Source organism: Ranitomeya variabilis, chromosome 1, assembly GCF_051348905.1.
Source record: "Ranitomeya variabilis isolate aRanVar5 chromosome 1, aRanVar5.hap1, whole genome shotgun sequence".
Lineage (NCBI taxonomy): Eukaryota > Metazoa > Chordata > Amphibia > Anura > Dendrobatidae > Ranitomeya > Ranitomeya variabilis.
In genome coordinates this window covers 358,864,146-358,878,085 of record NC_135232.1, presented here as the reverse complement: position 1 = coordinate 358,878,085, position 13,940 = coordinate 358,864,146, and the positions used below count along the sequence as shown (strand labels likewise).

General features: G+C 41.1%; 1 protein-coding gene across 2 annotated transcripts in view; it reads left to right on the top strand.

Moving 5' to 3' along the window:
* The window catches only part of AUH (AU RNA binding methylglutaconyl-CoA hydratase), a 396,720-nt gene extending 383,759 nt beyond the window's left edge, over positions 1-12,961 (top strand). For both annotated transcript variants that reach the window (XM_077299923.1, XM_077299922.1), the window contains one exon: positions 12,398-12,961. In XM_077299923.1, the coding sequence (XP_077156038.1) occupies positions 12,398-12,475 (78 nt within the window). In that variant the 3' untranslated portion in view covers positions 12,476-12,961. The remainder of the gene's footprint in view (positions 1-12,397) is intronic.
* Positions 12,962-13,940: the final 979 nt, after the last annotated feature.

Below are 13,940 nucleotides of genomic sequence, written 5' to 3'. Positions count from 1 at the left end.
TGGGCACGGCTTGCATATTTACTTGTTTATTTGAAATTATGAAAGTAGCCGGGGTTAGGCGTCCTAATGTACAAGTACCCTTTACACCTACGGGAAGCCATTTATATGCTCCTTCTCCGCATATCCAAAATGTACCTTCAGGCAGATCCCATAGAGCTGAGTGCTGCAATACCAATCTGTGAGCCAAATCCACAAAACTAGATACATTCTGAAGCATACACCAAGAGGGTTTTTGTCCCAAGGGGCTACAGTACCCGGCTGCGGGATTCCCACATACAGGCATTCCGTTGACATACTCATCGGATTCATTACAAACCAAGTTCCCTGGCTTACTTGTACAACTGTTTGCATCACCTTGGGGGAACAACTCAGAATGTTCCCATTTTCTATTATGTATGTATCTTTCCAATACTACAGGTTTGAAAGCATCAGAGGGATCGGCGGTTGTACTGAAACTGAGCTGTAGATTTTCTGTGGGGACCTGTCCTAAATTAGTTAATCCAGTCTTATTCCTAGGTACCCAGGCCCCACCCTTATAGGCCAAATATTGTAGATGTGTACCAGTCCCTGAGAGATTACCCTGCCACCAAGGAAATTCTACCCATCCCACAATTGGTATGGCGATTGTAGTATTCCACAGCCTAGTATTACCAGTTTGGTTGTTGGCCAGGTTGTCTGAACAATTAGGCCAAGCGAATATTTCTTCAACTGACACGGGAACTGCTAGAAAAGGTATACTTGTGGCTGATACTGGTGAATGGGTACAGATCCAACAATCTGCCAGGGGTTGCGTATTATTTAACAAGTCATGTACTAATTTTCTATGATGTTGTACAAATCTATTGTTCAAAGGGGCTAGAGAATTCAGTCTATCCCATGCCTCCGTTGAGGTTAACATTATTAACATCAATATCATGAGTTTTGTCCTGCTTTTTTGCAATGGCTTGCATGTATCCATGATGCCTTTCCTTCAAGCTTGACTGATGTAGGTGTTGTCAACAGGACTTGGAAGGGTCCGTCAAATCTTGGTTCAAGAGCCTTTCTGGTGTGTCTTTTTACATAGACTTGATCACCTGGTTCCAACTTGTGACTTCCTACAGTGTTGTCAGGATCTGGAAGGGAAGCAAAAACTTGTGCATGCACCTTACTTAATTGTTTCTGAAGATTTTGCACATAAGAAGTCAATGATTCTACATTTAACACAAGTTGTTGTGGAAAATAACATCCTAAATTGGCAGTCCTGCCAAACAAAATTTCATATGGAGACAGTTTAGTCTTACCCCTTGGGGTATTGCGTATTGAGTAAAGGGCCAGTGGAAGGCATTCTGTCCAAGGCTTTCCTGTTTCAGCCATGGCTTTCTGTATTTTTAATTTTAAAGTTCCATTCATGCGTTCCACCTTACCAGAACTTTGTGGATGATACGGAGTGTGTAACTGACTTTCAACACCCAACATTTTCAGTACATTTTGAAATATTTCTCCAGTGAAATGAGTACCCCTATCTGACTCGATCACTTCAGGGAGACCATAACGGGGCACCAGTTCGGCAACTAGCTTTACAGCAGTGTTTTTAGCTGAAGCCTTCCGAACTGGATAGGCCTCTGGCCACCCCGAGAACATGTCCACACACACCAACACATACTCATACCCATTACTTTTTGGCAGCTGGATAAAGTCTATCTGTAATCGCTGAAACGGGTAGAGAGGTCGGACGTGGTGCTTCATAGGGGTCTTTGTTGTCTGTCCGGGATTATGTGCCAGGCATATAACGCATGCAGCACAATAGTCTCTTGCATAGTTGCCAAAACCTGGAGCCAACCAGACTTGCTTTGCCAGTAGTGTCATTGCATTTGCAGACACATGAGTAGGGTGGTGCAATCCACCAACTACAATCGGGTACCAGGCTCTAGGTAGACATATTAGTCCATCTTTCTTCCAAATTCCTGCTTGTTCTTCTGCCCCTTCCTTTTTCCACCTGTCCCTCTCCTCTTCTCCTGCATCTTCCTGTGCTTGTCTCAGTCTATCTTCAGTATTTTCTGTGGGGTTTACAGTATGAACCTGTTGTAAGGGTTTGACTGCTGCTGCTTTGGCTGCTTTATCAGCCCTATCATTTCCCCTAGATTCCCTAGTGTCGAGTCTCACATGTGCAGCTACCTTGATTACTGCTACTTCTTTTGTTTCTTGTACAGCCTCTAAAATCTGTTTGTTCAGAGAAGCATGTTTTACAGGTTGTCCTGACGCTGTCATGTAACCTCTAGCTCTCCAGATTACTCCAAAATCAAACACAATACCATGTGCATACCTAGAATCAGTGTATATATTAACTGTCTGATTCTCAGCTATTTTTAGCGCTTCAATCAATGCTGTTAGTTCTGCTTCTTGTGCAGACTGTTTCGGTGGAAGTGGTTCTGCTTTGAGAGTTTCAGATTCTGACACAACTGCATACCCTGTATGGAAGTTACCTGTGTCATCTGCAAACCTACTACCATCTATAAACAGCTCTAAATCTGGATTTTGAAGTGGTGTTTCGGATACATTGGGTAAGCCTACCGTTTCTTGTAAAATGAGCTCTGTACAATCATGTGTGTCTGTAGGGAAAAAATTTGCGTGTGGATCAGTGTCCTTATTCCCCCCTTCAGACTCGAGAGGTAGCAGTGTAGCTAAATTGAGAGTCTGAAGCCTTGTAAATGTGATAGTAGAGGGGAGCAGCAAAGAACACTGCAGCCGCAAATGTCTGGCCATGGAAATGTGTTTTGGTTGGACCTGGTTTAATATCCCATAAACATCATGTGTAGTTTGAACTGTGAGTGGATACTCTAGGACAATTTCTGATGCTTTGTCCAACAATAGTGAGACAGCAACAACTACACGTACACAGGTTGGCGCTGCTCTAGCTACGGGATCTAACCTTGCTGAAAGATATGCAATTGGTCTTTGTTTCCCTGCATGCTTCTGGGTAAGAACTCCTGTAGCATGGGAATCAACTTCTGCAGCCATAAGCTGAAATGGTTTAGTGTAGTCTGGTAGCCCTAACGCTGGAGCTGAAACAAGGGCATCTTTTAATTGTTGGAACGAAATCTGACCTTCTTTTGTCAACAGGTAAGGTTCACTTTTTACACAGTCATACAGTGGTTGCATTAGTTGACTGGCATGTATAATCCATTGTCTACAATGAGACACTATTCCTAAAAATGCTCGTAGCTGTTTATGATTTCTAGGCTCATTCATCTGTCTTATTGCTTCAGTTCTTTGAGGTGTAAGATGCTTTTTACCTTGAGAAATGCAATGACCTAGAAAGACCACTTTGGTCTGACAAACTTGTAACTTTTGTCTATTCACTTTACACCCTTCTTTTTCTAGAAAACATAGTAAACTTACAGTGGACCTTTCTGCAGTTTCTAGGTCTGGGCAGCAAAGTAGTAGGTCATCCACATACTGCAAAATTACTACCTGTGGTTCGGGTTCAAACCTCTGAAGGACTGTTTGTAGGGCATTTGAATAAAGAGTAGGGGAGTGTATCATTCCCTGTGGAAGGCGTGTCCACGCCAACTGTTTGCCCTTAAATGTAAATGCAAACAAATGCCAACTGTCTTGGTGTAAAGGAACCGAGAAAAATGCATTTGAAAGATCTATTACAGTAAACACTTGAGAACTGGCTGGTATCTGTGATAGTAACGTATGAGGATTGGGTACAACTGGGGTGATTGGATCTAGAACTTTGTTTATTTCTCTTAGATCATGTACCATACGATATTTGGGCATAGAACTCTTATCAAGAGTTCTCTTCTTGACTGGATACAGAGGAGTGTTAGCAGGTGATTGTATCTCTACCAAAACTCCTTTCTCTCTATATTCCTCTATCTGTTTTGTGATCGCTAGTTCCTGCTGGGCACTCACAGGGTATTGTCTGAGCTGTGGGAGAACAGTTCCTGGTTGCACAGATAGTTTTACAGGAGAGATATGCAATAATCCCACATCAGTGTCACCCTGTGCCCACAGTGTTTCTGGGACCGTTGAGAGGTCTAGATCTGTGGTGTACTCTTTTTCTTCAGTATGATCCTCAAAAGCCTGAATTCTGACATATTGTTCTAATGTTTCTGCATCATCAGGGATAGTCAGCATAACTGTGCCATCTTCCCTAAAATTGATATTAGCTTCTAATTTCTTTAGGACATCAGTTCCTAACAAACATGTTGGGGCACCTCTGGCATACAAAAATCTGGATGCAAAACATTTAGGTCCTAATGAGACCTCTAGGGGCACAGTATATGGCAGTGTTCGAATTACCCCATCATAACCCTCAGTAAAAGTTGTTTGTTGTGAAATATCTTCCGGGTTCGGAAGAAAATCTTGATTCAAAATTGAGGAAGTTGCACCTGTATCTATCAAAAATGGAATCTCTCTCCCCCCTACATTCACCTGTATCATAGGTCTTCTAGCTGGTAGGGAGGTTTGTAACACATTGAGTCAATCTGAATCTGGTATGGGACCATCCACTATGGATGTCTGTTGGATGTCTGAGGGCTTATTCTTTGGTACAAATTTTCCTGATTTTATGTCTGCCTGCTTCTTTCTACATTCTCTCTGGAAATGTCCTGGTTTCTTGCAGTAATGACAAGGAAAATTATGTCTTGCTCTCCCTCCTGTTGTGTTTGCTTGCGCTATTCTGACAGGCTTATGATTTTCTCTTAAATCCAACTCTATCCCTACGGCTTTTTGCCTAGCCAAGTGTGGGTCTTCCAAGGTTCTCCAATCAGGAGTTGCGGCCTTAAGTTTCTCCTTCACTTTTGGAGACAATCCATCTATGAAGGTTTTTGTAATTAACCTCATCATTCCTGGAGTGGTCAGATCTATTCCTTCATCTCTAAAGCTATTTTCTACCCCTAGATAATACTCATCTACTGATTGACCAGGTTTCTGAGCCACCACTCCCGTTGTTCCTCTCTGCCTCTGTTTCTGCCTCATGAAAATTATTAAGTGGTCTACGAACTGATTGCCTGATTCTACCGTTTGTAGGGCACCTTCTCCTGCTTGTCCTACTTGTCCTGCCTGTCCCACTTGTCCTGCCTGTGGCCTATGTCCCTGTAGATATGCCAGTAATTCCTGGAAGAGACCAGGAGTCATTTTCATTCTACATAATTCCTCTCCATCCGCCCAGACTCCTGCGTGAGTCTGCATAATTTGCTGTATATATTGTGCAAATCTGACTGGAAACTGGGTGGGGTCTGGCGCGTTATGCAAGAGAGACATACCTTCAGCAGGGGACCAAGGGAAATATTGCCGAGTTTGATGATACCTAGTTCCCATTACCCCGTCAGCATTTGTTTCCCTAAAAGGTCTTGGTACTACCCTAACAGGAGCAAGTACAGTGCCATGTCTAGGCGCACCACAGGCTAGGCAATCATTCCTCCAATCTGGATTTTGTTGTCCACAGTGTGAACATACCCATCCTCCTACCCCACCAAGATTGGGATACAAGGCTGGAAATTGTTTTCCTCCTTCTGCTCCTCCAGATGGTACAAATGATTGGGCATTTGGATCTAGGTAAGGTGGAGGGATTATGTCACAACATTTTCCCTTCCCCATGATCCATTTGGAAGTGTCTGGATCGTACTTCCAATTCTCCTCTTTAGCTGTTTTTGAGACCTTTATCATACAGTGTATGATTTCTTCCCACCCATTGTCTTTGATAATTCCACCTCGTTCTTTACTCAGTCTTTCCCATTCTGTACTGAACATAAGTGCTTCTGAAATTCCCAATTTTTCTCTTACCCTTCTAATCTGCCTTCTGACTGTCTTTCCACATCTTTCCTGTATGATATCTGCTGCTTCCACTTGTCCTAAGACGGTTTTTGTCTGTTTATTTCCCATTTTGTCCCAATACTAGCTATGACTACCCTAGGTGACGTTTGGACAACCACTTCCTCTGTTGGTGGCGTCTCGTTGCCTTCTCTCCTAAGGAGCTAAAATATTGAAGGGCTTGTCTGCTCCGTTTTTTCTAACGTGTAAAACGTACTTGAGTGCTATTACACATGCAAACAGACCTAGCAACACCATACAGATCACAAAACTCTCAGTTTCAGATATCATACTTGTCCCAGGCTCATGGGTCCGCGTCCTGGGCTCATTCTATCAAACCTTATCCAGAAATAAAGGGTTTCAAGCACTTAGAGAGAGTCAAGCATGGGCGGAGGTCTCCCCGAAAGGACGCAACCACATGACCCAGTTAGGCTGACTTTCGTGTATAAGGCTTGTGTCCCAAATATTTTGGCTTATTGTTCTACGTACTTTTGCTCTTCTTTCACAACATGCCACAACCTTCACACTGTTCACACACTGCCAGGGACAAGACTCATAAATCTATACAATATGGTAACCCGAGTTTTATAGGTATCTACTCACTACTAGACTAACCCAGCGTGACACGGCTCGTAGAGATCTTCCGGATAATACAGGGCAGATAAAAGAGAACTAATAATGTCTCTTACCTGGCCAGGTTTTTCAGTTCATTTGCCGTCCATTATCCCAGATCTCCGTTGTCCGTATCCGCAGGTGAATCTCGAGCAGATACTCTCGCCTCGGGTCCCTGTTCGGGCGGCCAAGAAATGTTGAGTCCTCTTCCGTCCCTGGCTTCCTGGATGTAGGGATCCAAGTAAATGACACGCAGCACAAAGGTTGTGTGGTCATAAACAGGGTTAGCCCTGGAGCACGCCTGCCTCACTGGGCGCTGCCCCTTCTTTATATAGTAAAAAGTTAGGCATTTTACAGACATGCGCACAAGCGCTCATATTTCACAATCACTTACAAAGCAAATCTATTCTAGTGAAAAGTTACAATATCTGGTATGTGGATGAAAGGCTACAATTTCAAGGAGAAATGCGCGCGTGATTACTTTCCATAAAAGAAAATGTCAAGTTTGCTCAAATTTCTTGTTGTAAACCAGATTTCTCAGGAGGAAGACAAGATGGATTCTTTGGTTCAGTCTGATCTCCACAGTCATTAAGACCTAAATAGGTTTTTCCTTAATGGGTTAAAAGGTTAACTACACTGTCATTGTCTGTATTGTTATTAGTAACGGTTGCATTGCTAGTATTTACCAGGAAATGTCACCTTTGTGTCCTGATAAAGTGTTCTTTGGAAATAATGTTGCAACTAAACATTACATTAATGAATGCAATTACAATTATTTTCCCATTTACACATTGAGTTTATTAACCCCCCACAAGATAACAGCATCCAGACAATATCTGATATGAAACTCGGTGACATTTTCTTCCTTCACAACTTGAATATTTGAAAGAACTGGATATTCGGGTTTGACATTTTCCGATTTGATTACATGCAGGGGCGTTCTTAATTGTTTTATTTCTTGTTTGTTTATTTCTTCAGCAGAAAGGAGTTATTGTTTTTATAATGTGAAGCCTCCCACACAGAAATCAGCAAATGGTGTTTATGCAAGTTAGCTAAATTTAGGATTCCTAAACAGCCGCACGTTAATTTCAGCATTCATTTTAGGCTCCACACCATATGCATTGCTGTTGTTTACAGAAGTAAAATATGTGCGATTTTATCATGAGTGGCATTTTATTTAATTTCTGCTGCTTGTCGCTTTGTCAGCAGTCACTCAAAGTGGTATACCGAAACAGTTACATTATTAAAGACCTTGTTTTTCACAGAAGCGTAGAACATACAGATCTGTGTGTCCATCGCCTTTGGTGATATGTTTGCATGATTGTGTGTGTGTGTGTATATGTGTATATGTGTGTGTGCGTATATATATATCTATATATATATCTATATATATATCTATATATATATATATATATATATATATATATATATAGATATATATATATATATATATATATATATATATATATATATATATACATATATATGCAGTACATACCAAAAGTTTGGACACGCCTTCTCATTTAAAGATTTCTTTGTATTTTTATGACTATGAAAATTGTACATTCACACTGAAGGCATCAAAACTATGAATTAACACATGTGGAATTATATACTTAACAAAAAGTGTGAAACAACTGAAGATATGTCTTATATTCTAGGTTCTTCAAAGTAGCCACCTTTTGCTTTGATGACTGCCTTGCACACTCTTGGCATTGTCTTGATGAGCTTCAAGAGGTAGTCACCGGGAATGGTCTCCCAACAATTTTGAAGGATTTCTCAGAGATGCTTAGCACTTGTTGGCCCTTTTGCCTTCACTCCGCGGTCCAGCTCACCCCAAACCATCTCGATTGGGTTCAGGTGTGGTGACTGTGGAGGCCAGGTCATCTGCCGTAGCACCCCATCACTCTCCTTCATGCTCAAATAGCCCTTATACAGCCTGGAGGTGTGTTTGGGGTCATTGTCCTGTTGAAACATAAATGATGGTCCAACTAAACGCAAACCGGATGGAATAGCATGCCTCTGCAAGATGCTGTGGTAGCCATGCTGGTTCAATATGCCTTCAATTTTGAATAAATCCCCAACAGTGTCACCAGCAAAGCACCCCACACCATCACACCGCCTCCTCCATGCTTCACGGTGGGAACCAGGCATGTAGAGTCCATCCGTTCACCTTTCCTGTGTCGCACAAAGACACGGTGGTTGGAACTAAAGATCTCAAATTTGGACTCATCAGACCAAAGCACAGATTTCCACTAGTCTAATGTCCATTCCTTGTGTTCTTTAGCCCAAACAAGTCTCTTCTGCTTGTTGCCTGTCCTTAGCAGTGGTTTCCTAGCAGCTATTTTACCATGAAGGCCTGCTGCACAAAGTCTCCTCTTAACAGTTGTTGTAGAGATGTGTCTGCTGCTAGAACTCTGTGTGGCATTAACCTGGTCTCTAATCTGAGCTGCTGTTTACCTGCGATTTCTGAGGCTGGTGACTTGGATAAACTTATCAGCAGAGGTGACTCTTGGTCTTCCTTTCCTGGGATGGTCCTCATGTGAGCCAGTTTTTTGTAGCACTTGATGGTTTTTGCCACTGTACTTGGGGACATTTTCAAAGTTTTCCCATTTTTTCAGACTGACTGACCTTCATTTCTTAAAGTAATGATGGCCACTCATTTTTCTTTACTTAGCTGCTTTTTTTCTTGCCATAATAGAAATTCTAACAGTCTATTCAGCTGTGTATCCACCAGACTTCTGCACAACACAACTGATGGTCCCAACCCCATTTATAAGGCAAGAAATCCCACTTATTAAACCTGACAGGGCACACCTGTGAAGTGAAAACCATTCCCAGTGACTACCTCTTGAAGCTCACCAAGAGAATGCCAAGAGTGTGCAAAGCAGTCATCAAAGCAAAAGGTGGCTACTTTGAAGAACCTAGAATATAACACATAATTTCAGTTGTTTCACACTTTTTTGTTAAGTACATAATTCCACATGTGTCAATTCATGATTTGATTTTGATGCCTTCAGTGTGAATGTGCAAGTTTCATAGTCATGAAAATACAGGAAAATCTTTAAATGAGAAAGTGTGTCCAAACTTTTGGTCTGTACTGTATGTATGTATATGTGTGTGTATATATATATATATATATATATATATATATATATATATATATATATATATATATATATATATATAATGTATGTAGGTATGTATGTACATGCATTGTTATGGCTGTGTATGTGACCGATCTAGATCAATACTTTATAATCACTTATATTAAAGATAAAATTTAATACTGGTTCTGGAAGGTAGGCAGTTAAAACACATGCCCTATTCTGTGATGAACCTTATCCTTCTGAAATGTCAAACTTGATAGAAATTTATAAAGTAGGATTTGATGGAAACTTGTAGAAATTGATACTCACTTTGGTTCTGGCATTTTTGCCTGTGGAACAAAGACACAGGAACATTTAGTACAATTACAGAGCACTTACTGGTATATTCTTGAAACAGCATGTACATTTGGATATCGCTACAACATGATTCTAGTAATATGCAATCAATCTTTATATGACAGATATTGTTCAATAGATGGTCTGAGCACAAGCTGTGTTCTCTGGTGCATGATCTGGCCACTATTCCTACTCATTCTGGTCCTTTTAGTATACATACTGCACATACACAATACTTACAGGAGTTTTCCACCAATTTTTTGCTATGAAAACATTCAGCACAGTTTGAATGTAACAAACAATATACAGTAGTGTTCAAAATAATTGGTCCAATATGACTAACCAGATTAATAATATTTGGTATAAATGATATTACCACATGTCAAAGAATTTCCCAGTTGGTGCAGTAAATTCTAAGAAAACCACCACACCATGATCTGCAGGTTTCTGAGTCTGTGTAATAGAATAATTAATTGAAAGGGGGTGTAATCAAAATAATAGTAGTGTGGAGTTCTATTAGTGAGGGAGGTCAATCATTCTGTAAAGAAACAGGTGTAAATCAGGTGGACCTTATTTAAGGGTGAAGCCAGGACATGTTGTACATGCCTTTCTCCTTTAAAGCCTGAGAAGTATGGGTCATTCGAGACATTGTTCAGAAGAACAGCGTACTTTGATTAAAAAGTTGATTGGAGAGCATACTTATAAAGAAGTGCAGACAATGATACACTGTTCAGCTAAAATTATCTCCAAATTATCTCCAATGCTTTAAAATGAAAAGCCAAACCAGAGAGACGTGGAAGATAACGGAGGACTACCATTCTAATAGGTGGAAGAATAGCCAGAGTGGCAAAGTCTCAGCCAATGATCAGCTCCAGGATATTCAAAGACAGTCTCAAGTTACCTTTGAGTACTGTGACAGATAGAAGACGCCTGTGTGAAGCTAAACTCTTAGCAAGAAGTCCTGACAAAGTCCCACTGTAAAAAAAAAAAAAAAAAAAAAAAAATAAAAGTACTTAAGCGGATACAATTCCCAATCCCCAGGCCTTAAAGGGAACCTGTCACCCCCAAAATCGAAGATGAGCTACGCCCACCAGCATCAGGGGCTTATCTATAGCATTCTGGAAAGCTGTAGATAAGCCCCCGATGTATCCTGAAAGATGAGAAAAAGAGGTTAGATTATACTCACCCAGGTGCGGTCCGATCCGGCACCTCCTATCTTCATAGGATGATGTCCTCTTCTTGTTTTCGCACTGCTTCTCCGGCGCAGGCGTACTTTGTCTGCCCTGTTGAGGGCAGAGCAAAGTACTGCAGTCCGCAGGCGCTGGGCCTCTCTGACCTTTCCCGACACCTGCGCACTGCAGTACTTTGCTCTGCCCTCAACAGGGCAGAGAAGAACGCCTGCGCAGGAGCCGCGACAGAAGCAAGGAAGAGGACGTCATCATATGAAGATGGGAGGCGCCGGACCTCAGCGAGACCGCCCCCCCAGGCGAGTATAATCTAGCTTATTTTTGTTATCTTTCAGGTTACATTGGGGGCTTATCTACAGCATTACAGAATGCTGTAGATAAGCTCCTAATGGCGGTGGCCACAGTTTATAGGTTGAGGTGACAGATTCCCTTTAAAATTATATAAATTTTTCTTCATATTTTGAATGAGGAAACGGTGCAATGTTCCCAATGCATGGAAATAAAAACTAGTATAAAGATTTAATGATTAACTCATTTTTCAACACACTGCTATCATTTTGAACACTACTGTATATACTTATATGACTACTCCCAGGCCCTCCTCGATTGCGCTACTCTGGGTCATCCACTTGTCTCCTAGCTTCCTCATCTAGTTCCTGTGTCCGCTGCAGACAATCAGTGGCTGCTACAGTAAGGAACGCGTGACTACTGCTGCCAGTGATTGGCTGTAGCAGTACTATGTCTTGATGATGAACTGGAAGAGGAAGCTCTGTGACTTGCAGGGGACCTGGATTATGTTAGAGAAGCAGCGGGATATTGGGGACATGGGCAGCGCTACAGAGGATTGGTGGGGGATCAGCAGTTGGGTATAGATTATCTGCTTATTTTCAGACTTTGCACACGAGACCTTGGCTGTGCCACCGAGAAGCAGCGGGATATCGGGACACGGGCAACGTTACAGAGGATTGGTGGTGGATCAGCAGTTGGGTATAGATTATTTTATTTTATTTTTTTTATAACAAAAAGTGGTGGACAACTCTGCAAAAGTTCACCGTTTTTTCCTGTTAGAACATCCCCTAACACACCTGAAAGGAATGTTTTGGGGTTGTGGATTGGGAAGATCGGCACCCCTGTGAACATGAGAAAATTCTGGAAAAAGAGAGGTGGAAATTAGAGGCATTGAGGTTAGATATGTTTCTCCTTGCTATAGTGTGTCCCTGATATCAGGTGGTGATACCGAGCATGCATATATTCTTGATATGTATTACATAAGGAACAAGTACATTATGTGCATACATTTTGTTAAATGACATTCTTTGTTTCCTATAATATTTGTTTTTCTTCCTTATACAGGTTATTCCAACAAAAGATAGGCTTGAAGGCTTACTAGCATTTAAGGAAAAAAGGCCGCCGCGTTTCAAAGGTGAATAAGAAAGCACGGCAATGTCTTTCCCAAGAATAGGGTTGAAAGGGAAGTGTCATGGGGACCTTCTTTCTGTTCCTTGCCTCAGTTTGTGGAATTTCACAACCATGGAAATTGAAATAAATATTGAAAACATTACGGCATCTGGAGTGTGCCCATACATGTACCTGTTTGAAGTATGTGTTTCAGATCATTTTGATAGTCGCTGAGATCCTGTGCCTACATGCACTGTCACTCATTTGCCTGTTCTAAGTTACTTGAAATGTGAGCGACTTCAGCAGCAAACACGTTAGTACTTTTCAGAGCTACACAATGGCAAGCTTTTGGTTTATTTTTTGCTTTAGCAGCATTGTATGTAATGAAAATCTGTACACATAGAATGTCAAAGTAATGTGAAATGAAGCCATAGAAATGACTACTCATATCAATGACAATGCATTTTCAGTAAAGAAAACAATCAGATGTATGAATCAATAAAACTATTATACTGGAAAGTGTGGAGTTGTGGATTAAATGCAGTGTAACTAATCTATATATATAATTGCCTAAGGGGTACTTCTGTCTGTCTGTAAGTTCCTTAATGGAAATCCTGGGTCGCTGATTGGTGCGGGAGTTAACCCCTTCATGACCTTGCCGTTTTTTGCAATTCTGACCAGTGTCCCTTTATGAGGTAATAACTCAGGAACGCTTCAACGGATCCTAGCGATTCTGAGATTATTTTTTCGTGACATATTGGGCTTCATGTTAGTGGTAAATTTAGGTCGATAATTTCTGAGTTTATTTGTGAAAAAAACGGAAATTTGGCAAAAATTTTGAAAATTTCGCAATTTTCACATTTTGAATTTTTATTCTGTTAAACCAGAGAGTTATGTGACACAAAATAGTTAATAAATAACATTTCCCACATGTCTACTTTACATCAGCACAATTTTGGAAACAAATTTTTTTTTTGCTAGGAAGTTATAAGGGTTAAAATTTGACCAGTGATTTCTCATTTTTACAACAAAATTTACAAAACCATTTTTTTTAGGGACCACCTCACATTTGAAGTCAGTTTGAGGGTTCTATATGGCTGAAAATACCCAAAAGTGACACCATTCTAAAAACTGCACCCCTCAAGGTGCTCAAAACCACATTCAAGAAGTTTATTAACCCTTCTGGTGCTTCACAGCAGCAGAAGCAACATGGAAGTAAAAAATGAACATTTAACTTTTTAGTCACAAAAATGATCTTTTAGCAACAATTTTTTATTTTCCCAAGGGTAAAAGGAGAAACTGGACCACGAACGTTGTTGTCCAATTTGTCTTGAGTACGCTGATACCTCATATGTGGGGGTAAACCACTGTTTGGGCGCACGGCAGGGCTCGGAAGGGAAGGAGCGCCATTTGACTTTTTGAATGAAAAATTGGCTCCAATCTTTAGCGGACACCATGTCGCGTTTGGAGAGCCCCCGTGTGCCTAAACATTGGAGCT